The 24,954-nt window shown below is 37.1% G+C and overlaps 1 protein-coding gene across 2 annotated transcripts in view; it reads left to right on the forward strand.

Annotated features, from left to right (window-relative positions):
* Positions 1–24,954, forward strand: part of clstn2a (calsyntenin 2a) — a 230,744-nt gene that overhangs the window by 177,333 nt on the left and 28,457 nt on the right. For both annotated transcript variants that reach the window (XM_038271283.1, XM_038271291.1), the window contains exons 7-9: positions 3,256–3,441; positions 4,032–4,289; positions 6,100–6,221. In XM_038271283.1, coding sequence (XP_038127211.1) covers positions 3,256–3,441; positions 4,032–4,289; positions 6,100–6,221 — 566 coding nt within the window. The remainder of the gene's footprint in view (positions 1–3,255; positions 3,442–4,031; positions 4,290–6,099; positions 6,222–24,954) is intronic.

Below are 24,954 nucleotides of genomic sequence, written 5' to 3' on the forward strand. Positions count from 1 at the left end.
GTTTCCAAGAAACATTGCATAAATAATCAGCATTTTCATGAATATTGTTAAAATGGCAAAGCAGGGATAATTTTCCCCTTTTAAATTTTAGGCTTAAACCACCCACTGTCCCCAGAGAAACCGAGAAAAAGTTCTTTGTTCTTGCAGAATGTAACAATCTCTAGCAATGAACTGGACTGTAACAATCTTTAGCGATGAACTGGACTGCTGTAACAACACTAATGCTCTTTACTAGAAGGCTTAGAGTTTACCTCCTGAGGGTAGGGATGTCCCAATACAACTTCTTAATTTACAAAACGATAGAATATTGCAGCTTTAGGTTTTGATACCCATATTAGCCTAATACAATATCAGCATTAATTATACATACTTGTATTAAATGGGCTGTACTCATAAAGTGCTTTTTCAAGTCAATGCTTAGTAAGTGTTGTGTGCATCATTGCCTTAATTTGCACAGCTTTATCTGATTTCTGCACAGTATTTACCTGCTCCGTAAGTGATTTTACATCCATCCTGTTATTCACATAGTTATTTTAATTTTATATATTTGTAAATTGGTTGGTGTCCCTTTCTATTCTATTCTCTTCTATACTAGTTTTTAAATTTAAGTGAAAGGTTACAAATGATTTTTTTTAAAATGCTATAAAAATGGATCCTAAATATTTTTGTTCTGTAACAACTTTAGTGTAGTAGAAGAGACAGATGTGACACGGCAGATAAAATCTCATAAAATATGAGCACATACAGGTGCTGGTCATAAAATTAGAATATCATGAAAAAGTAGATTGATTTCAGTAATTCCATTTAAAAAGTGAAACTTGTATATTATATTCATACATTACATACAAACTCATATATTTCAGATGTTTATTTTGTTTAATTTTGATGATTACAAATGACAACAAATGAAAATCTCAAATTCATCATATCAGAAAATTAGAATATTACTGAAGACCAATAAAAACAAAGGATTTATAGAAATGTTGGCCAACTGAAAAGTATGAACATGAAAAGTATGAGCATGTACAGCACTCAGTATTTAGTTGGGCCTCCTTTGGCCTGTATTACTGCAGCAATGCGGCGTGGCATGGAGTCGATCAGTCTGTGGCACTGCTCAGGTGTTATGATAGCCCAGGTTGCTCTAATAGTGGCTTTTAGCTCTTCTGAATTGTTGGGTCTGGTGTATTGCATCTTCTTCTTCACAATACCCCATAGATTTTCTATGGGGTTAAGGTCAGGAGAGTTTGCTGGCCAATTAAGAACAGGGATACCATGGTCCTTCAACCAGGTACTGGTAGCTTTGGCACTGTGTGCAGGTGCCAAGTCCTGTTGGAAAATGAAATCTGCATCTCCAAAAAGTTGGTCAGCTGCAGGAAGCATGAAGTGCTCTAAAACTTCCTGGTATGTGGCTGCGTTGACCCTGGACCTCAGAAAACACAATGGACCAACACCAGCAGATGACATGGCACCCCAAACCATCACTGACTGTGGAAACTTTACACTGGACTTCAAGCAACGTGGATGAAGTGCCTCTCTTCTTTTCCTCCAGACTCTGGGACCTTGATTTCCAAAGGAAATGCAAAATTTACTTTCATCAGAGAACATGACTTTGGTCCTGTTTCTCTTTAGCCCAGGCAAGACGCTTCTGACGCTGTCTGTGGTTCAAGAGTGGCTTGACACAAGGAATGCGACAGCAGAAACCCATGTCTTTCATACGTCTGTGTGTGGTGGTTCTTGAAGCACTCACTCCAGCTGCAGTCCACTCTTTGTGAATCTCCCCCACATTTTTGAATGGGTTTTGTTTCACAATCCTCTCCAGGGTGCGGTTATCTCTCTTGCTTGTACACTTTTTTCGACCACATCTTTTCCTTCCCTTCGCCTCTCTATTAATGTGCTTGGACACTGAGCTCTGTGAACAGCCAGCCTCTTTAGCGATGACCTTTTGTGTCTTGCCCTCCTTGTGCAAGGTGTCGATGGTCGTCTTTTGGACAACTGTCAAGTCAGCAGTCTTCCCCATGATTGTGTAGCCTATAGAACTAGACTGAAAGACCATTTAAAGGCTTTTGCAGGTGGTTTGAGTTAATTAGCTGATTAGAGTGTGGCACCAGGGGCCATCAATTTTGAACCTTTTCACAATATTCTAATTTTCTGATATGATGAATTTGAGATTTTCATTTGTTGTCATTTGTAATCATCAAAATTAAACAAAATAAACATCTGAAATATATGAGTTTGTATGTAATGTATGAATATAATATACAAGTTTCACTTTTTAAATGGAATTACTGAAATCAATCTACTTTTTCATGATATTCTAATTTTATGACCAGCACCTGTATATTCATAATGTGAAGGGCAGTTCCTGCATAAAATGTAGGTCAATATAACCAGTCTGAGTACAGGTATAAAAAAGATGTTTCCTTCAGTTAGCAGGTCAGACTACTGTCACGGAAGAAGTAATGAAACTAGCATAAACTGTAGTTATTTCTTTTCATTTTTTCTAAGATCTGAGAAAATTTATCTAAAAATGTCATCTGGTACAAAAAAGGCCTCTTTATTGTGCTCGCATCCTTTCCAATGTTGTGTTATTTTTTCAATTTCTGTCTCATAAAAGTGGCTATAAACCAGGACCATTAACCCATGCAAAGCTTAATGTAAAACCATTACCCTCTCGTAGCTTAAATCCATGAATAAAACATAATGCAGGGATGCATTTAACGCAAGCTCGCTCTCCTCTGTAACCTATTTCATCATGCGCAAAGGTCAGCAAAGCTTCCGCAGCTGCTGTTTAGGAAATCTCTCTCAATAATGAGGAATCCCCATCATCTCTCCCTACCATTGTAATCACAATCTGTTTCTCTCAGTAATTTCCTCAGGAGACTTGATATCACTGATATGACATGCACAGAGCAGAATCAGCATGTTCAATCTCTCCCATTGCCCCAAAAGAAGCATTTTAGTACACACTGAATAAAAGTCTTAACAACTTGGTAGTTTAAAAAAAAACTGCATTACATTACACTGGCTGTCCAGCTGGCAGTAAAAAGCAAGGGAGCTATCTTTAACAGCCCTTTTGGCACAGCAATCTCATTAGTACTTGTGTCACTGCATCGTTCACTTTCAGCAAATAACAGATACAAATTTCCCCCAAAAAATCCATCTTATAAGAAGACTGAGATCTTGATGTCTAAGGTGAAGGCTAAGTGCTTCAAACAAGCATGCACATACTCTTCAAGTGTCTTTTTTTTTTTTTAGGCTGGAACAAGCGAGTGGATTATGAGCCAGGGACTGGAAGCAAACAACTTTTTCCCAAGATGCACCTGGAAACATGTGGAGGGCCCTTGTCCGGAGTAAAGGCCATGGTGGAGCTGCAGACAAATCACATTGGAAAGGGCTGCGACCGTGAAACTTACTCTGAAAAGTCTTTGCAGAAACTGTGTGGTAAGTAAAGCTACAAAGGAAAAAGAGAAGCAGTTGGATTATTATAAAGCAAGGAGGGAGGATTTTACTGAAATAGTGAGGTGCTTTTCAACAGTAAGGGACTATGAATGCATTAAATTTTAATTCAGATATAAAATTGCCTCCTGACATCTTAACCTTCTCAGTAGACTGATTTCTATAATAATAATTCAATCCTGCACACTGTTTAAATGACCTTTATTGAATTTGATTAAACTTTAATTTGGAACTTCCTTTTTTTAAACCATCCATTCATACCTACTGTAGAAACATTCATTCTTACTTAATACTTTGCAAAAGTATTCAACTTCTTGAACCTGTTGCCACAAAACAACCAATAACTTCACTCTATTTCCTGTGAGTTTTATTTGATAGAGCAATACAGACTGTTTCATTATGATAAAAAAGTGAATATTTATTATTCTGTCAATTATTTCATTTTTAAAATGTATTTAGATATTAGAATTGTTGAATTAAGGTATTTGACCATTTGTATCTTTTATGTAGTTTCCTCCAGACTGACTACCTGTAAATACATTGTCCTTGTTATATCTTCTGACTGGCACATCAAGGTGCAGCATCAGGCAGCACCGACCTCCTTCCTGCCCCCAGCCCCTCGGCAAATTGGACCGCATCTCTTCTCACTGACAGTGGACGTGAAAGCGACCTCATCTACAGGTTTGACGGGAACCAGGCTGCAAATGTTCCAGATCACGTGGTGCCCCAGAACTTGACAGACCAGTTCACCATAGCAACATGGATGACACATGGACCAAGTCCAGGACTTAGAGCTGCAAAGGAAACCATACTGTGCAACTCTGACAAGACAGGTGGGGAAATAACCATCACATCAACTTAATGATAAGATGTAGGAGCCTGATATGACATTGATATTTGTATTGACCCTTTTCTCCCTTTAAGTAAGACTTTTTTTCTCCCTTAATAACAAGTTAGATTTCCTTAATGTTTCTATAATTAAACACCAAAAAGTACAAAATCAAAATATTATTTGAAATTTTGATAATAATAATTTAATAATGATAATAAATGAAACTCAAAATATCACAGACAGATTTCCAGTTTCTTAACCAACATGCAGAACAACAGGAGAACAGGGGATCAGATAAATCAAGTTTATTTTAACAGTTGAAATAATTCAGTAAATAGTTTGGGTCCTTGGAGGGAGGGCACACAGAGTTGTCTGCAAACTGCTGAGAAGAAAAAGGGAGAAGATGAGTTTGAGATTGTCGGCAATATGATCTTTGAGAGAAGTTTAAAAAAACAGATCTTACTTGGATTGAAGCTTTCCTTCACCCAGAATGGAGGGGAATGTGGTTTGTGGTCTTGGTTCCTTTTTGAGTGTCCAGGTTCCAGAGGTTTCGGCTGAGTGAGTTCAGATTGATGATGTGGAGTCTGGGTGGGGGGCGAACAGGTTTACTCAGACTTGGAGGAAGAAAGAGGAGTTATCTGACTGCCAGCTGGAGAAACCAGGAACTGCTTATAATCAAGCTGAGGAGTTAATGCAGGGACTTGGGCAACCAGTTGGTAACAGTACACGGTGTCACAAGGAGAGAGAATCAAGAAAACCATAACTAGGTCTTCACAAGGAGGATCCATGGCGTCACAAGGAAACACCTGAGAGAATGTGGACAACGAGATACTAGAAGTCTCTCTAAAGGAAAGTAACACAGAGAGTATCTTTATGGGGGCTCAGAGTACCATAACTGGCAAATACTCAAATAACAAGGTGCTGGCAGTCTGCTTCCTCTTAAGCTCCAGGATGATTAGGTAATGAGTAACAGGTGTGCAGACAGAATTGAAAGAATAAAAGAGCCGGGTATCCATGAACGCTCCTCCGGACCGTAGCCCTCCTAGTCGACGAGGTACTGTCACTCACGACCTCGCCGACGGGAGTCAACAATCCGGCAGACGGTGTAAGCAGATGTCCATCCACATCTTGGGTGGAAGGAAGGGGCTCAGAAGGAGGGCCCAATGTGCTGGTACGACTGGGTTTGATCTGGGAAACATGAAACGTGGGATGAATGCAGAGAAAGATGGAATACCGAGGCAAACAGATGACATGAGGGACTGATGACTATTAGATATTTCAGATATGAAGAAGCACAAAAGTTCAAGAAAACTTGTAAAATGTTAAATGGCATTTTCAATTTAGGGAAGTTTAAAGCCCTTTACACTACATTAATTTATTTATTCACACACACACGCACTGATGGTGGTAAGCTACATTCTAGCCACAGCTACCCTGGGGCTCAATGACAGAAAAGAGGCTCCCGTGCATAGATGTCACTGTGTAACTATGACAACCATCAGTATGGGAAACCATCACTTGTGCTTGAGGTATGCATTTTAAGCTTAAAGTGCATATTTAAATGTATACCCTATGCTAGTCATCAGAAATTTCGAACATATTATTTCTCTGATGTATAAAGGCAAACTTTGGTTCATCACCAAGGGGTTTAACATAAAGAAAATCAATACTTTAAGTAATTGCAAGAATGCATTTAGAGGAATTAAAAAAAAAATGCATGCATTATATTATTTTGGAAACAATGATCATTTTGAAGGAGTTTATATGCATGCACTTGTTTGACGATGCAATATTTGAAATACTTGTTGCAGAGATGAACCGCCACCACTACTCTCTGTATGTTCACAACTGCCGGTTGGTGTTCCTGCTGAGAAGAGATTTCACACAGATCGACACTTACCGGCCCGCTGAGTTCCACTGGAAACTGGAGCAGGTGAGGAGGCTGTATGAGAAGTGCGAGTGCATGCTTTTAAACGCGCAGGCTTGTCTGTGCCCCGTCTTAAACAGAGGGAGATTATTTTCTGCAAGTGAAGGGCCATCGCTATTTGTGTAGTTAGGAGAAATGCTCTCCCCTATAATTACCTGAGGCCTTCCGTAACTTTCTTCCACTCGCAGTGGGAGATAAGAGAGTAGCAGACGCCCTTATGCTAAAAGTTTAACTCAGTAAAACACACACATTTCCCACATCAAGGATGGAAGGTCTATTTAGCTCTGGTTAATGGCTCTTTCAGCAGAAGATCTATTTTATCTGTCGAATTCTCCTTAAATATCTCTGCAGCCTTATCTGTTTTTTTTAACTGTGTTTGTCTTTATAATCCTGTTTGTAAATGATTTCTAACGAATCCTTGAACCCTTGAACAGCTGACATCACAAAGGTTCACTCTGTTTAAAATTGGATTCTAAAAGTAGTTAATTGCTCTGGATTTGATCATAGTTTTGCCTCATATATTTAAAACATGTATAAACATGAAGCATGAGAAAGTGTCGTACCTGCAACTTTATAAAATTAAATAGCACTTTTGTAAGGTTTTTTTTTTTTCATTTCAAGCTGAAATCCATTTTCTCGTGTGAAGTTAACTAATAGTGTATATATTCTTTGGACCGTAAGAAAGGTTTATTGCAGGTCATTGGTTCAAAAAATCCCTGTTCCTCCTTTGTACCATTCAAACAGATATTTGTTTGGTCTAGGTCAAAGGTAGATTAAAAAATGGTTTTCCCATCTGCTGTTCTTTTCCCTGGAGCCTGTGGAGGTAAACATGACAAAGAAATAGCATCCAAGCAGCAGAATGCAGTCTTCTAAGCAAACAACCTCCCGACTCTTCTTCTATTCTATTACTCTGTTGTCATTCATTCTGTGAAAGTTTTTTTTTCTCTCACTTTACTTTTAAGAGATAAGATACCAAACAGTAATGCTAGTATAGTGTGTAGACAGACTCTTTGTTTTCCTTATGATCTAGTTGAAGATTTTACCAGAAACAGTCATTAAATCCAAAAACAATACACAAACAACTGCTTTTACCTGTGCTTGCATGAACGATGTGTGAAATTGGATACATACCTAATAATTAATGCTGATTAAACAAACAGTCTTGTTTGTTATGCTCTTAATCTTTACCTAAAGTAATTCAGCGTTGAATTAAAGGTATTTTGAGCAACTATAATTATTGATCTATATTATCATTTATATTATGAAGTTAATATAAAACTTGAAGGCAGACAAAGTGGTACTGCATATGGCTAATTTACTTATTTGCTTTGGACCAATATTATACATTTATTTTGTAATATTTCCTCTGGATGATAAACATGGCATAAAGAGGTTGATAGACTGAAGGATGATGCATCCCTTTGGTCCTCTTTTGTAAAGGCAAGGATTTTAAAGAGTTTAATTACCGGTAGCCATCTGGACCTTCTTCTAGGCCTGAATCATCTTCTTTTATTTATTTATTTTTTACAGTTATTTACCTTTCTTATTGTTTAGAAATGTTTCAAATACCTTCGGAAAGCCCAGAGAACTGAACCTGATCACTTAAAAGAAAATACCTAAAGATGAAAACAAAAAACAAAAGTCTAGTTTATTACTTTTGATATTATATATTTTTTGAATCTATCTAAACTATATAAAGCTGTTTTTTCTTCATCAAACCTTCAAACGCTAAGTAGCCTGTTTCTGTGGGGCATTAAACTTTAATTTGATAATTGAGGTTAACATCTAGAGCCATTACACCAAATGATATATGTCAGGTACTGATTTTTTGTAATTTAGATTATTAAGGTCTAGAGCTAATTAATTGCAATGTTACAAACATCCATTAGATAGATTTTTGAAATAATAAAAAATGCTATCCAGATAATCATGGAAAAGACTACTGAATGAATACCTGTCCAGAAGACATCTTCTTCGCATTGAAAACCTTCAAAAACCCTTTTCTAGTTAAAGTGGATGGATGATAAATCACTGAACCAGAAAGAATTTCAGAACTTTCTCATCTATGTTAAAGTAAAAAAGCACAGGACTTTTGCTCTGCAATCGGTTTCTTAAATGAGAGTACATTTTGCATTTTATTTTAAGATCCCCCACTCCATCGAGGTTCAATGTGATTCCAGGGGCCATGTAGATCCACAGTGTTTTATCAACTCCTCAGTTAACCCAGTGGTCTACCAGGAATTTTTACAGCACATCATGCTTCCATCTTATAACAAGGTTTAGAGATGCAGCCAGGTTTACATTTTCAGCAGGACTGATTACTTGCCCACACTACCAAAAGTGCTGGCCCCTAGTTTAGTGGCCATGGTATCCCCATGCTTTATCCATCCATCCATCCATCCATCCATCCATCCATCCATCCATCCATCCATCCATCCATCCATCCATCCATCCATCCATCCACTTATCCGGGGTCGGGTCGAGTGGGTAGCACCTTCAGTAGGGAGGCCCAGACGTCCCTCTCGCCAGCCACTTGGGCCAGCTCCCAAAGTGCTCCCATGCCAATCGAGAAACATAGTCCCTCCAGTGTGTCCTGGGTCTCCCTCTGGGCCTACTCCCAGTGGGACGTGCCTGGAACACCTCACCACAGAGACATCCAGGAAGCATCCTAACAAGACGCCCGAGCCACCTCAACTGGCTCCTCTCGACGTGGAGGAGCAGCAGTTCTACTCTGAGTCCTCCCTGGATGACTGAGTCCCTCACCCTATCTCTAAGGGAGAGTCCAGACACACTACGGAGAAAACCATTTCAGCTGCTTGTATCCGGGATCTCGTTCTTTTAGTCATGACCCAAAGCTCATGACCATAGATTAGAGTAGGAACATAGATCAACCTGTAAATTGAGAACTTTGCTTTTTGGCCCAGCTCTCTCTTTACCACAACAGAGAGGTACAGTGCACCAATCAGCCTGTTGATCACCCGCTCCATTTTCCCCTCATAAGACCCCAAGATACTTACACTCCTCCACTAGGGGCAGTACATTCTCCCCAACCCGGAGAAGGCACTCTACCCTTTTTTCGGCTCAAGCATCCCCATGCCTTAGTGGCCAAAAAACTCACCGAACCTAAAATCCACAGAGAATCTTAGGGGTTCTGTCTAGAAGAAGATAAGAGACACCAGAGCCAACAAAGAAAACAAGCTGGAGGAATATATTAATAAGATTGGTAAACCTTCTTTCAATGGAAATCTGGTTGATGCATTGATTCACAACTTTCCAGCAATCACACCCTAATATCTGTTAAACTGATCCATCATTTTAGCGAAATGTACCTTATTTCCTCTATTTGCTGGGACTGCATCTAAACACACATACTTTACACTTGAGTGTTGTCCTTTTCCTACAAAGACTAAGTAGAACTCTAGTGTATCAATCCTTATTACAAATTCCCCATAGACATATAATACCTATTCAGTCCCAAATTGCTTTTTGCAGTGCCATGTATACTTGTAGACTGAATTGGCCTATATAAAAGTATAATGAAGGCAAGTTTCACATGTTCTCATTTATGATGAGCTCTAAACGTACATGCCTTTCTCATATTCCCCGTTTTATTACATAATAATTCTGCTCTGACTCACACAGTAATTTACTGCTACTACTTTTCATTATCCTTGAGTTTCTGAGAACCAAGTGGTGACCTATGAATTACGGCTACTGTATTTCTTTGTGTGGAATAATGAGGACAGGAGCAGTGGAGATTGTTGAATGAGGAGAGTGGTAAACAGGAGGAGAGAAGAGTGAGGGGTTTTATAGCCGATGCACTTAGTAAGGACACTCAATGGCTTCCGTGGCAACTCCATTTAGCTCTATTGATTTTGCAATTCTCATGCCTAGAGAGGTGGGGTAGAGTGGGATGAAAGGAGGCTGGCAAAGAGAGCAACGAGAGAGAGGGAGAGCTTCCATTTACCACATCGATCGGCAGTCTGTAGGAATGTCACATTGAATGGAACCTTCACACATTCATCTAAAGCCTCTGACTTATTAAAATTGTATGTGGATGCATGCACACAGATGATGCTTGTCTTTTATATATAATGTATCTTTATGAACTAGATGGAGCAATCACACCCGTTTGTACTCATATTTATCTTTCTTTAAATCTGGTATTCCTAGAGTATCAACACCGTTCAGTTGTTCTTAGGAGATTTCTTTAATTGGAAATTCTTTTTCAAGTTATGTTGGCTGGAATGTAGATCAAAGACAGCTGAGAAAACAGGGTGGAGAGGAATGTAGCTTAACTTAGATTTTAAATCCATTTTATTTACACCAAGATTAGAAGTGTTGTAATTTATTCATTTAACTCTATGAAAATACTTTTCTTACATAGAATTAGACTTAGACAACCTGTATTGTAATTTTGTACACACATAGTGTACAGTATGCAAAACGAAATCTCATTTTGTATAGCTTTCAGAACATTTCCATTATAAAGTGCTGCATTGATCAAATATAAACAGTGTGGGAGAAAAAACATGGTGCAAAACGCAATGATATGGAAGGTCAGAGCAAATATATATATAGTGCAAATATGCAGTATTTTGGGCTAGTATTATCAGTGTTATGCGGACTCTGTGACATGGTTTAGAGTTTTCTCAACAGTTCACTTGTCTGATGGCAGTGGGGAGGAAGCTGTTGCGGAATCTACATACTTCAATATATTAATAGTCTTAATTCAGTGCAAGTTATAATTTTTTATACCCTATTAAAAACATGTTCAATGCTGTTATTTTTAATTTATTTTTTTTTTGCAGCAGGCATAAACTCAAAATTAAAAAGTAAAAAAAAATCTAAGCTTTAACTAATTATGCAGCTGGAAAAATAAAATCCCTCACAAGTTTTTAAGGAATAAGATACTAAGAATCACTCAAAGTTTTTTTATTCATAGTTTAATTTTTAAACCATTTGGCCTGAAGAAAACCCCAATTTAGCTTGAGCAGATGAGGTAAAACATTTCCAAGATTAAATCTTTTAGTTAGCAGTTCTCTACAACATCACTATATATTTACAGTATATATATATATATATATTTGTCTTTTTAGTTTAATGTCAGAAAGAAGCATCTGCTGTCCTACTGTCACAAAAGTAAATAGATATGGTTTGATATACTGACTTTTTCCTATATCATGCAAAATCATCTTATCAAAGTGGTACTTTGCTTGATTCATTCTATCTAATCAATCTTAAAGAATTCTGCTGTCGAAGCAGCAGTGTTAGGACTAACATATTGATTAAATAACAAGTTTTAGTATCTACGTTATTTTTCCAGTAACTAGTGCTGTAACTTATTACTTTGTAAAAATCAATAAGGCATTAGTTATTTTACTTTCACTATAATTGAGTAACTAAATCAGTTACATTTTTGGAGAATTAACTAGTAACTATAAGTAATAACTTTTTAACTAACTTGCCAAACACTGCTGAGCAGCAGCCCCTGCCTGTCATCAAAGCTAGTGGCCATCACTGTTTCATGTAAAGCAGTGATTAACCGCCTCCTCCAGGAAACACCTCCCTTGACCTATTTGCACCTGTACACTAAACAACACGCCCACTTTCTCTGATCACTGAGCTTTGACTTGAGGCAGAGTGTGATCATTTCTGCTCAAAGCTAAGAACAAGTGGCTTTTTTTGCACCTAATCTGGACTTGCTTCAATATTCTTATTTTTTTAAGATGTGCAAATTCGGGTCTTTGGCTTTTTTTGTGTGTGGCTATTTTGTTGTAAAAAAAATAGGATTGTGGTGTTTAAAAGAGTAACAACCAGCTAAACCATTAAAGCCTTCATCATTTTTCTAAATCAGTACCAGTTACAGGGGGCAAGTCTGCTTTGAACACTTTACCAGTACAATAAAGGCAAAATCTGACAGACACACAGGACAGAAAACACAACAAAAACAATTTTACACTAAAGGACAATTTAAAGAGACCATATGCTTGTCTTTAGACTGGGAGGAAACCAAACTATTACGGTAACCATCTGAGTAGTAACCACTGTAGAACTCATGCATGGTTGGAGGACTGAGGACAGGCAGGGCCGGGATTTAAATCTAGGAAATCCTTTTTAGAAGACAAGTGCTAAAATCGTCTTCACTGTGCAGCCAACTTAAATTATAGAAGACATTTCTACTTTAACCTTCTGAATAGTCCTAATGCTGTCCTATGAACAAAGGTTGGATGCCCAAAGTACTATTTCCAAGGGTGCTTAAAGGAATAGTACACCCAAAACATGATTAGCCTTCATTTTCTACTCACCCCCATGCTGAACAACACTCTGGAGTACTTTTTTGATATCTCAAATTCATCTGGAGATCTGGGAGGCTTCTTGCTGTCTGCTGACATTCAAATAATGGAGGTCTATGGTGCCCGAGACAGAAAGGTCCATAAAAGTCCACAAAAAACGTGTCAATATTCCTCCATACTGCTCGTCCAATGTATTCCAAGTGTCCTGAGTGGGTAGCGTCCATAATTTACTCGAAACAAAGTCATTTAGAATGTTTTTAGAGCATAAACAGTAGTGTATAGGATTTCCTAAAAGCGCGTTCACGAGTCTACGGAAACCGCGACAGACCAAACCAGACGAAAGTGCGCATTCAGCTCGGCAAAGAACTCATGCTCTTCCTCAACACTGAAGTCCTCAGACATTTTTCTTTCGTTGTTTCTTTCTTTGCACAGGTAAACAGCACATTCCTTCTACGCTTGCATTATCAGCAGAACAGACGCTGAACTTTCATCTGGTTTGGTCTGCCGCGTTTTCCGTAGACTCGTGAACGCGCTTTTAAGAAATCCTATACACTACTGTTTATGCTCTAAAAACATTCTAAATGACTTCGTTTCAAGTAAATTATGGACGCTACCCACTCGGGACACTTGGAATACATTGGACGAGCAGTATGGAGGAATATTGACACGTTTTTTGTGGACTTTTATGGACCTTTCTGCCTCAGGCACCATAGACTTCCATTATTTGAATGTCAGCAGACAGCAAGAAGCCTCCCAGATCTCCAGATGCATGTGAGATATCAAAAAAGTACTCCAGAGTGTTGTTCAGCTTGGGGGTGAGTAGAAAATGAAGGCTAATCATGTTTTGGGTGTACTATTCCTTTAAAATGTGAAACCAGTTATTTTGTTAAGAACAAATATATTTTATAGGATTTTTACCCAACCAACTGATTAGATTGGATGGATTGTTATTTCAAAGATTCAATGTATGATCGTGTTACTGCAATGAAAGAATAATTTCATTTAATTATTTATTTATTTTAGACTTTCTAACTGTGTTCTAGGAGTGCTGCAGTATAAATGTGGCTGTCTCTGTAGTTTGTCAGAATGAGACAATATCCTAATAAGTTTTTATCCCCCAAGCAGAGGCTTGATATGTTGGAGATTAAAATATCATTTCACATTTGATCAGTAGTTTTATCAAAATTACCTGAAGCTGTAAAACATCTGAGGCTATGAATCAAAGTCATATTTCAGTAACTGCAAACGGCAGAAATCAGTAAAATTCCCTGCTATTATTGATGTCTGACTTCTTTTAGTGGCAGCACCGCGGTGCGGGAGTTAAACAGCATTACATCTGCTGCTTGTCAGTAATGCATCTAGATTTATCTGTCTTATCTGTTTGCTAACACCATGCCTGTGGTACTGTGAATTGTTCCCTGCTTTGTGTTGATTAGAATTCCCCGCTTTGTTTCTCAGGAGATTAATTGGATGCAGTAGACAGCTGTGATGCTGTGTGACTGTAGAGATCCTTTTCCTGTTTGCAGTAGATACTGTATCAGGTTGTACTGGAGTATTTTTGTACTCTGTGATTGAGCTTTTCATCCTATGTTTCTCTCAATAATTTAAAGATATGTATTAATAAACAGAATGTTTAGATTGTATTTGATAATTTTGAAAGTTAAATGCATTCAAAGGGAGTATATTTCATTTGATCAATTTTGAAGGTTATAATGTTATTGAGTAAAACAAATAAGTGTATGTTATACCCATTTTAAATAATTTGTTGAAAGAAAATTAGAAAGTTGATTTACTATACAATTCACATTGTTTTACTGGAGTTTTGTGATAGACCAGTAGAAAATATTCCATAATTGTAAAGTCAAGACCTAAGTCTAATTGAGATTGTGAAAGAGTTGACAGTTGATCTTCATAGACATTTCTAATTGTATCTTTGCTGTTTGCAAAACAAATGCGCAAAAGTAACATTTTCTAGATATACAAAGCTTTTAGACACAGAGAGAGAGAGAGAGAGAAGCACTTGTTCTCATCATCTTTGCACCTAGAAATCTTGTCCATAATGGTTATGAACAGGACCAATGACAGAGGGTAGCCTTGTCAGAGTCCAACACGCACCAGGTAGTCCAACTTAATGCTGGCAATGTTAACCAAACTCCTGCACTGCTTGTACAAAATCGAGATGGCCCCTGATAAAGGGCCCCTGACTCCATACTGCTGATGCCCCAGCCCCCACAGGTACAAGCGCAACAATAGACATCCTTATGTGAGAAAATGATGCTCATATTGGACAATGGTGTCCATTATGAACAGTTTGTACCAAAGTCTAGTAATGAGACATTTTTCGGGTTCAGAGATGGGGGTCCATTCGTTCCAATCACAGCCTTCCAGGTGTCACTGTCGTTTCCTACATGGGAGTTGAAGTCCCCCAACAGAAGTATGGAATCTCGGGGAGGGGTGCTATCCAACACCTCGCCCAGGGAGACTAAGACTGAATGGTACTCTAAACTGCTGTTCAGGTACCTCCCCCTGACCAAAGCCAAAGTTATGCGACCCCCTCATCTACCGGGGTAAACTCTACCACAAGACCTCTGAGCTGGGGGGAAACAAATACCTACCTCCACCCTCTGAATCTCCCAGGGCAACTCCGGAGTAGAAGAGAGTACAGCGTCTCTCAACGAGTGGATGAGAGCCTGACTATTTATAGCAGGTATCACCCAGCAGTGATGGGTATGCTGGGGAAGGGCCTTGCGTCGCTCCTTCGGACTGGGCCCAGCTGGGTCCTGCAAGGAAGAATCCAACCACCAGACACTCACCGACAAACCCCAATCCCAGGCCTTGCTCTAGGGTGTGATCCCAACACTGCCGTACCGGGCAGTGCCTTGATTTCTTCCTTGATGGGGGCATTTGAAGAAACTCTCATCCAAACCGAAGGGACAAGCCACCTTTTCCCAGTCGAGAACCATAGTATCAGAATTGTTGGAGATTTACTTCAGCTTAACTGAATTGCAGGAGGTGATCAGAGAGGGAGAAGCAGTGATAGAATAATAACAATAAGCGAATATTGCAGATATGTTCTATATTTATATACAGTTTTTAAAACATGAATATATATTACAGATAATTTTGTGTTTTGTATGTTTTTTGCCTGGTTAGAGGGTTCATTTTATACAAATAAGAACTTATGAAGGACTTTTATGTAAATAAGATGTTTTATTTGAAAGGATTGGTTAGAATTTTTTGAAGGAATGCACTATGCTCATCTTCACAATGAAGTGCCGATCTGACAGGCATCTTTGGGCCTATAGCAAATGCTGTTGAAAAAACTTTCCAGAAGAATTTGAAAATTATTCATATTCTGTGTTTTGTTTCTAGCTTTGTCTTTTAAAATGTACTCGGTTAATGTTATAGTATTTATAAACTTAAGCATACCAAAACATCTTTAGCTTTATCTATTGGAAAGGCCAGGATCCACCATAAAAAAGCATGCGCATTTTTTCTCTAATTCACAGTTATCCGTCAGCATGTGGTGGTCTATCATAAAAAAACAAAGTAACATCTCAATCTTTAAATGTAATCTGAAAAGATGTGATATTGTTTGTGGTGCATGAAATCTTTTGAAAGACATTATCTATGGTAACACATTATCCAAATAATTTTAGAAGTCATTGGGGGTTTTTTTCAATTATTTGTTGTCACTATTTTCCAGACCCATTTAAATACTCAGCAGGAGTCTTTCTGCCTCAGGTTTCTATTATCCCTCAAAATGTAAATAACTTTCCACTGTGAGTGAGTGTGTTTGTTCAGACCTGAGGGCGACGGATAGTAGTATTGTTTGCGTGTCAAAGAGGAGACGCTTAAAGCTGCTTCCTGAGTGATAACTATACATGTTGGGTGCGCCTTACAAGAATGTAATCAACATAACTAAAGCTGACAGTTTATTTCATCTATCCAACTGTTTGCTAGTCTGTCCATCCATCCATTTTCTGTTTACTTCGTATTGATTAGTTAGATTTGTGTAGGATATAAAATCTTTTTATGCTTTCGGAGAGTGAAACTGAGTAAAGGAGATGTTAGAAGGTCTAATAAACTAAATTGTCTGGACAGAATCTGGAGACCTGATAATTCAACAGACACAAGGAGTAAAAACTTTAAAGTACTTTATTAATTAAAAAAGAAAAAAACTGACTGGAATTTCAGTTCCAGTCAGTTCCAGTGGAGAAAAACAGAGTTAATAGCCAAGAACAACTCAGTGATGTTGAAGGTGCAATGAATAAAAGCTACTAACCTTCTTAAATACCAGTAGGTTGTGCTGGCTCTGAAAATTGACCTCAGCGGTCAGACGGCCTGGATGAGAGAGGAAACAGGGATCCATGTAAGAGAATCTGTAATAGGAAAAACATCAGCTGGCAGAGGTTTTCAGGGGGACAAAGATACTGTAGGAGGTCCAGGCTAGGGTCATAGATGATAGATAATAGACAGGAAAATTAATACAGGGGCAGAGGCAAACAAACTCGGTTGAGATGCAGGGTATGTGGTCGGTGTGCGGAGATCATAGGTCAATAGGGGTAACTAACAGGGGCAAGGCAAGGAGAAAACAGGAATGAGATAGGTTAAGATTAGGAGGTCAAAACAAGAATTGCTAGATGGTTCACTCACACAGATGGCTTTCAAGAATCTGGCAGGTACCGACTGGTAGAGCCTGTAATCTAAGGGTTCCTCACAGGTACAGCATCCCGGCTCAGACCCCAGTTGTCATTACAGCAGAGGGAGCAGGGAGTGAAATCCTGGGACTGTACACAGCAGATTCTCAGGCAGATATAGACAGGAATAATGAGCAGATAATATTGCAGAGTGTTGACTTTAAGGCCCAAATTATTGCTTGCCTTTACCAGCAGTGCAGCCAATATCCATGAAATTTTATTGGTAAAATGTTATAGATTCAACAAATTTAAATACAGTTTTAAACACAAATTCCTTCTGCTATCTTGCTTTACTTTTGGGTCTGTTATTTGTTTTTGAATACATATGTATGTTGAAGTAATGTAAAACTATTTGATTACATTTATATCGTATTAAATATTACATTTTAAAAGTCTTTTGGTTTTCTTCCAAAGTACTTTTCTTTATGGTTTCCTTTTCTTCTCAAAATATATATGTTTTTTTCATTTTAAATATTTTTTTATTATTTTTTGTCCTTTTCACAATGAAATAAATCATAACGGAATAGGCTCAAAGGGGAATAGAGGTGATAAGTGTGAAGAGAGAAAGAGAAGATAAAATGTAAAAGATAAGATTGGAGGAAATTTGACAGGGGGTGATGATTTGAAGGTCGCGAAATAAGGATAATAAGATAGGAAACAAGATAAGAAATTAGATTCAACAATAGGACATGAACTAGGACAAAATGCTCTTTCTTGCTTGTCCTTTTAGCTATGACACACTCACTTTCTTATACATGCATATATGTATGTATGTATGTATGTATGTATGTATGTATGTATGTATGTATGTATGTATGTATGTATGTATGTATGTATGTATGTATGTATGTATGTATGTATGTATGTATGTATGTATGTATGTATGTATGTATATATGTATATATATTTTTTTTTTTTTTTCCATAGATGAGAAGCAGAATAAACGGCTAATGTGTAGGGCTGGAAAGTTTTAGACTTGATTAATGCCTTAAATAAATTCACCTGTTTTCCCAAAACATCTGTCCATATAGCTTTAAACTAATTGGAGTTGACTTCTGTATTCCAGTCAGCACTGCAGAACATTTGGTAGTTTAGACATGGAGCCAAGGCTTGAAGGTTTTGACCAACTGTATCATTAGGTCAGATCAACCTTCTAAAAAGTTTTGGCCCACCTCTGAGTTTTTAACATTAGTCAGCTAACATATTCAGGGGTGTGTCTTAACGCCAGGAAGTGCCTGTCTTATTTCTTTTTCTCAAAACTTTGGCCCCTAAAATTAACTTTTTTTAATATCTTAGCTGAAGTTTCAACATTAACAAAAAAGTAATGCTATATTTCTTATCCAAAATAGTCCTAGAGAATTACTGTTTTTTACTCAAATAAATCAGTCAGATATAGAACTTTACAACTAAAAATCTATCAATGTTCACTTGGCAACAGACAGTTTCACACAGAGAAGTGTAAATACTGTCTTTGATGTGATGGATTGTGTTTGTTTTGTGATTTAAACCATGTGTTTGGTTAATTCAGTTAATGAATGAGCTGTGGGACTAGATCTTGTTTAGAGAAATATTTATCATCAGCCTACAATAAGAAAATATAGTGTGACAGACTCTTAAAAGTTGCATCTGAAGAATTTGCATAAGTCTGAAACATAAATAATTTTGAATGAAAAAAAGCTCAGTATTTTCAAGACCCAGTTTTGTTGCTACAGTACACCTTAAACCAAAAGAAAGATATTAAGTGAGATAAACCAGTTAAAATCCCCAAAGAAACATTCACTCCAGCAAAAGGAGGATCTTTAGAAGAATAGTCACACTGCAGTTTGTTGTTGATCCAGTCGTTGTAACCAGGGTAAAATAATTTAGTCAACAGAAATAAGTCTGCAAAACAGCAACCTTATTTTAGATGAAACAGAGGGGAAAATTGCTAAGTTACCCCAACCCTCAAGACAGAAACAGAACTCTGTTTGATTTTAAGACCTTAGTGGAATCACAGGAAGAAAACATTAACCTATTAAAATACAAACACAAGTAGGACTCTTTTTGCTGGAGCTTCTGATTCAGAAATAGACCTTCAACCAGCTATAAACACTGAGCTCAATGACTTTAACACTAATTGATCCAAAGGACCCACAGTGAGTTGACTGGAGCTGACACATTGTTAGTAAGGTATTTGCTGATAGAAAAGGTTTTTTGGGAGGTTTAAAGGAAAATTATCATTCCTCACCTGCATCATTATGCAAATAATCTTTGGCTAAGAGTGACAGATCGCTTTTGGCAAAGAGAGAAGCCCTGTTAGTCAATAAAGAGAACATTAGATGGAAATTAAATGGAGGCAGCTTTTTATTCTGAAAGAAAGCACTTATAAACAGATGAAATAGCTCAAATGAGAAGAAGGAAATTAAAGCCAAGGCAGTAAATAATAAACAGCTAAATGAAAACCACATAATAGAAAAACTTTAAGCTGCAAGTGAATGTTTGGGAAGGTGTAGGACGAAGTGAGAAAGAGAAAAATTACCTGAGGACCAGAAGAAAACAGAATAACTCCAAATGCTTCTCTGGAAAGAGAAAAAGCTGTTTAAAGACAAAAAGCACAGCATAAAGCAAGAGCAGAAGCTAATGCCTGAAGCTGATGAAGACCTGAAACTGTTGGAGACAGAAGGGAGATGAGTCAGCAGGAGAGGAAACCCCTGGAGAAAAATAAACAAACAGAAAAACCAGGAGAAAGAACAGACCCACATCTTGGAAGAAAAGACTAAAGATATGACAGTAAATTATTGAGGCTAAGAGTGAGAAGATTCATGGGAAAATGAGGAAACACCTCTGCTTTCTAAGGATCAGAGACAAAGGCAGAAAAAAGGGAGGATTTTGGAGCTAATGTCAAATGCAGAGCAAAAAGAAAAAACCCTGTGTACTGTATTTTTTTCTGGCTCAACCAGACCTCCATCTCTACAGACCGTCTTTATCGTGTCTTCCTCAGTTTCCACTTCCCCCGTATCGCCAATCTCTTTCTGTTCACCTGTCTGACAACTTAAGTTTCCTTCTACTTGTTTCTCCTGATCTCTGTCACTTTTCACTTTCCTCTTAATCCCCATTGAATCCTCAACAAACATTGTTTCTCTACAGTATTAAGTTAGACTCAAAAGTGTGTTTAAACTCTTTGGCCATGACTGTTTGTCATCCAGGACATGTAATTTGGTGAGTTTAAGTTAGTGTTTTATTAATACTCACTATCAGAAAGTTTTTCAAATGTTTAAAATTATGCAAGTGTTTTTTATTTTTGTAAAGGGGGATGGGGGCTTGTTTATGTATTTACCCAAAGCAGCACTTAGAGCTTATTTATTGAATAGAAAAAGTCGTTAACTGTTAACTGTAAAATATTATGAAGTATTTTTTGAGGGATTGGCCTGATAATTGAGTTCATCATAAGCAGTTCTTTAACTCGCCTTGAGACCAACTCATTAGAGTGTTTCAGCACTCAACGTCTTGTTACACTGATAGCAAGGAAAAATACTTTCAACCTCCCACTGATTAATATGTTTTTAGGCAAGCTGTGCGTATTTAGACGTGCCTTAGCAACAGAAAGAGACTGTTGATTCTATCTGTTAATGAGGTGAATGTGCAATGTGTGTGCCGATGTTATCCCAACATAATTTCTGATATTTTGAAGTCTGTCTGCAGCTTAAGCTGGCTGCTGATGTGGATGAGGAGGTTAATATCTGATAATTACAGTAATCACATGTGTGCAGATTAGATCAATTCTGGCACTATAGTCACTAGCCTGAATTTCCATCATTGTAGAGCTCATCATTTAGCCTTTTAGCAGTCATTTCCTGTGTTTCCTGGACAGTAACTTTAAACCATAACTTTTCTTTGTTTTCGTCCCTGTATTTCTGTGTGGAATCCACTTTATTTTTTTTTAATACCAAGATATGGAGATAAGAAATAGAGTGGATAACATAGTAGATGCAAAAGAAGTCAGTGAAAGTGGAGTATAAAGATAAAGTTGCATTTTCAATTTCAGTGTTTATTGACAGATATTTTGGAGTGCAAGAAATGACGTGAAAATATGTTACATTTTTTGAATATAACAATATTTTTTTTTCCCCAATCTGAACAGGTTAATAAGAGGATCCGTCAGTGGAATATGAGATTTTAAGCTTTAAATAAGATTAGTACTTATTATGCACTTTAAATAAGATTAAAAGTTGTGTTTTTCATATTTTAAATGTAAATCTTAGTTCATCCACAAACTGGTATATATACCCAATAAACTTAAAGATATTTTGGAATCCTGGGCTTTATTAAGTGGATTTGAAATGGCTATTTATTTAATTGACATTAATCTTTAAAACGTCAGCATCACGGGGTGTTTGGCTGTTCGCAGCTCCATGTGACGTATAAGGTGCCCTTTTTCCAACCTGGGAACCTGCCCCCAAAAATGTTGATGCATGCCACTGTTTAAATGTATCTCTTAATTAATTTCTTTAATTAGGGTTATTGTTGGAATTTGAAGGACATAAACATGATAAAAGAAAAAAATATGATACACATGCAGTGCCATAATAGGAACAAGTAAATAATAATGTGTGCGTAGGAGATTTTAAAGTAATTTAAAATTCACCTGTAATGTTTAACTACATCCACATGATCAACAGTGTTGTGTGCAATATTTGTTAATGATAATTAGGCCATAATTAAGCCACATTTGGAAACATTGCTGGCAATATATATCACTGTAAACAATAAATCCCTCCATACATTTTTTAAAATGTATAATAAAATGGCAGAAAATAGAAAGAGGTGTGCTTTTTTTTACTTCTGCTTAATGTTACTGTGTTAGCAACCAGACTATTGATAATTGAAAAAGACCCTTAGCTCCCTTTTCATGGTCATACGCTGTCTTGCCAAACAGTGGTGACGATTCGGGGCAATTCTTTCTTGTCCCATTAGATAAATGGCTTGTCTTCTGTTTGTCTCAGAAGTCAGAGTTTGGGTCTAGGACTGACTTCACAATCACACACTGGATGTTGTAAATGCCAACTGGAAAGTCAGGCCATCTACAAGCGAATACAGTACATATTTTTTCATGTAATTTTCCATTTGTTTTATAAGTCTTCAAGCTATGATACAGATAGTAGATATTGAACCCTACAATGCTTTTGGTGTTAAATCTTTTCAACATTGTATTCTGACTTCCAGAGGGTGTATTGATATATTATTGCCTGAAAAGTCAGGAATCCCAATTTTGGAAAAAAAAAAACCAACAGCTTGCCAAGGTTCCAAATCAAGATAAAAATGGGGAAATGTGCTCCAACTGTATGATTAAATCAATCCACCTTTAAACATCTGAAGTCTGCAAACATATATAGCACAGAGCATGAAATCATTTTTCCACACATTTCTAATTACAAACCATTTACCATCTCTGTGCAGTGATATGTATCGTATTATATCTTAAAAGTACAAAGTTTTATGGTACAGACAATGAATTTCTAACTTGGTCTGACTGGTTGACACGTGTTGCACACATGTATACAAAGTAAAGGAACAGCAGTCTGCTGCTACGACTGTCTCTAATTTTTGTTTGGTTCAAGTAAAATATAATCCAAATATTATAGTTTAAATTGAAAATTTTTACCTTAAAGAGTGCCATCCCTAGTGCTGATCTGAGCTTCCTCCTTGTTGAAAACTTCCTTATGATTTACTCTAGTTTTATTCCATCCCCATCAGACTCCAATTTGACATTTTTTTCACACTAGACAAAAGTTTCATTCATGTGAAGTCTGCAATAGGGTTTGAGGTGCACTTGTGGCTGTTCGTTTGAGATCTATCTTCAAAAACCATTGCCCACTATGTATTCGCTGTGGCGGAGTTTCAACAAAGTAGCCAAATATATAGTGCAGGGTATCAAACCCACAAGCATGCCCAGAGAATCCCTCCCGGATCAATTTCATGAAATGACTAGTGGATACTATAGAGGCAATTGTGGTAGAGGAGAGCTCATTTTACATGTCTGGCAATCATAAAGACATAAATGGAAAAGAAAAAATAATAAAACTGAAATACCATCTCAAGATGACTCCGACATTATGCTGCCTTTGAGCTAGCACTTTTTTATTTCAAGGAAACTTCTGTTTTTGCATCGTCAAATAAAATATCTTCCTGTTCTCTGACTTTAAAATGTTGACTTTGTCTCTCCTTTACATGATATACTCACCTTAGTATTTTGTAACTTGGTGCATGTTGAGTGTTTGGACTTTGCAATAAGTTTTGAAATGTAGATTTACATTATTTCCTAATAATATTTGATATTCTTACACTCTGAATGAGGGGGGGGAAACAAGTAACTCCAAAACCTGTTTTTTCCTTTAAATGGTGACCAGTGGAAAGTATTAATCTTGTACAATAATTAAAGGTGTTAACTATGTAATCAAAGAGACAAAAAATTTTTTTTTTCAATCATTCACAAATGAAACGGCAAGAGGTGTTAATCTTTAGAAGCTCTATTCAAACACAGTCCATGTATATGAGTGTAATGGGCTTTATCCAAAACTCTATAATACATACAGTTTTTTTGTATGCTGAAAAAGGGATAAAAAAATATGTTGATTTGGTAAATTTGAAGTCAAAAAAGATAATGTGAAATTAGACCTAATGATAAAACAGCAATATTAAAGTGGTTTGTTTTTCACATCAGAGACTAGAAACCTCCCTCTGACTTTAGATCAGAGTTGCTACTCTTGTACTGTACAGCCTAATCAAAAGAATAAAAACTTTCCTAGATTAAAGCATAACCTAGCCTCTGATTTTTGCTAAATGGTTTAAAAACTATAGAGTACAGGATAATAGAGGCCATATAAAATAGAGGCCAAAAATGTATCCCTCTTGTTTCCACCAGATTCTGTGTATTTATTCATTAACCAAGAACCTAGTTTCTTGCTTTAGCTAAAGTTTTCATTGCTGCTGATCAATTCATTGTGGTTTGTTGTTGCCATGCAAAACTGAAACAGGGGTCTTAGAGATGTTAAAGTTGAACCTGTCCTCCGGTAAAGCTGCGAAGAAAAGCTATGTTGTCTCCTATCTAGAGTATAGGATAATATATAGCAAACAAACCTTATGATTTTGAATTGTTCCATCTCAAAGTTTAAGAGATTTGAAATATAAAGAGGATCTGTCTGCTTTCATAACGGTGAACAAACACAGTGCCTGCTCTATGCAATGTGAGTCACAGTCACTTCTTAAAATAAACTAACGTATAGAGCGGAAACTAAGAGAATGTGTCTGTGCACATCTGTTTCTTTTTCATCCAGATCTATTTAAAATCTATTCTAAGTGAAATATTAGTATATCCGTTTATAACCCTTTTGGAATCAACTAATGTCATTTCTAATAGATCTTTCTAATCTCTAAATGAATTGGTTAACTGGAGGAAGCCTACATGTAATCCCCATCTATTCTACTCTCTGCAGTATCATTTATTCATAAAAACAAACCTAATCCTCCATGTTGTTCTTATATTTTATAGAATACCCCATGAGGTGATGTCTAGCAGTTCTCTAAGTGCTAGTGCTAAGGCACTAGCAGTTATATTTTTCCTCTTGGTCTTTAAAGACTTCTAAAATACTGGCAGAAGGGGGGATACCCATCATAAAAAAACTATAGTTTAATACTGTGTGCTTCTATAAAATATGCAGGTTTCACTGTCCCAGAACCAGTTATATGATTTGAATATGTTAAGTA

This window comes from Cyprinodon tularosa, unplaced genomic scaffold (assembly GCF_016077235.1).
Source record: "Cyprinodon tularosa strain WSP-4 unplaced genomic scaffold, ASM1607723v1 ctg12, whole genome shotgun sequence".
In the NCBI taxonomy this organism is placed as follows: Eukaryota; Metazoa; Chordata; class Actinopteri; order Cyprinodontiformes; family Cyprinodontidae; genus Cyprinodon; species Cyprinodon tularosa.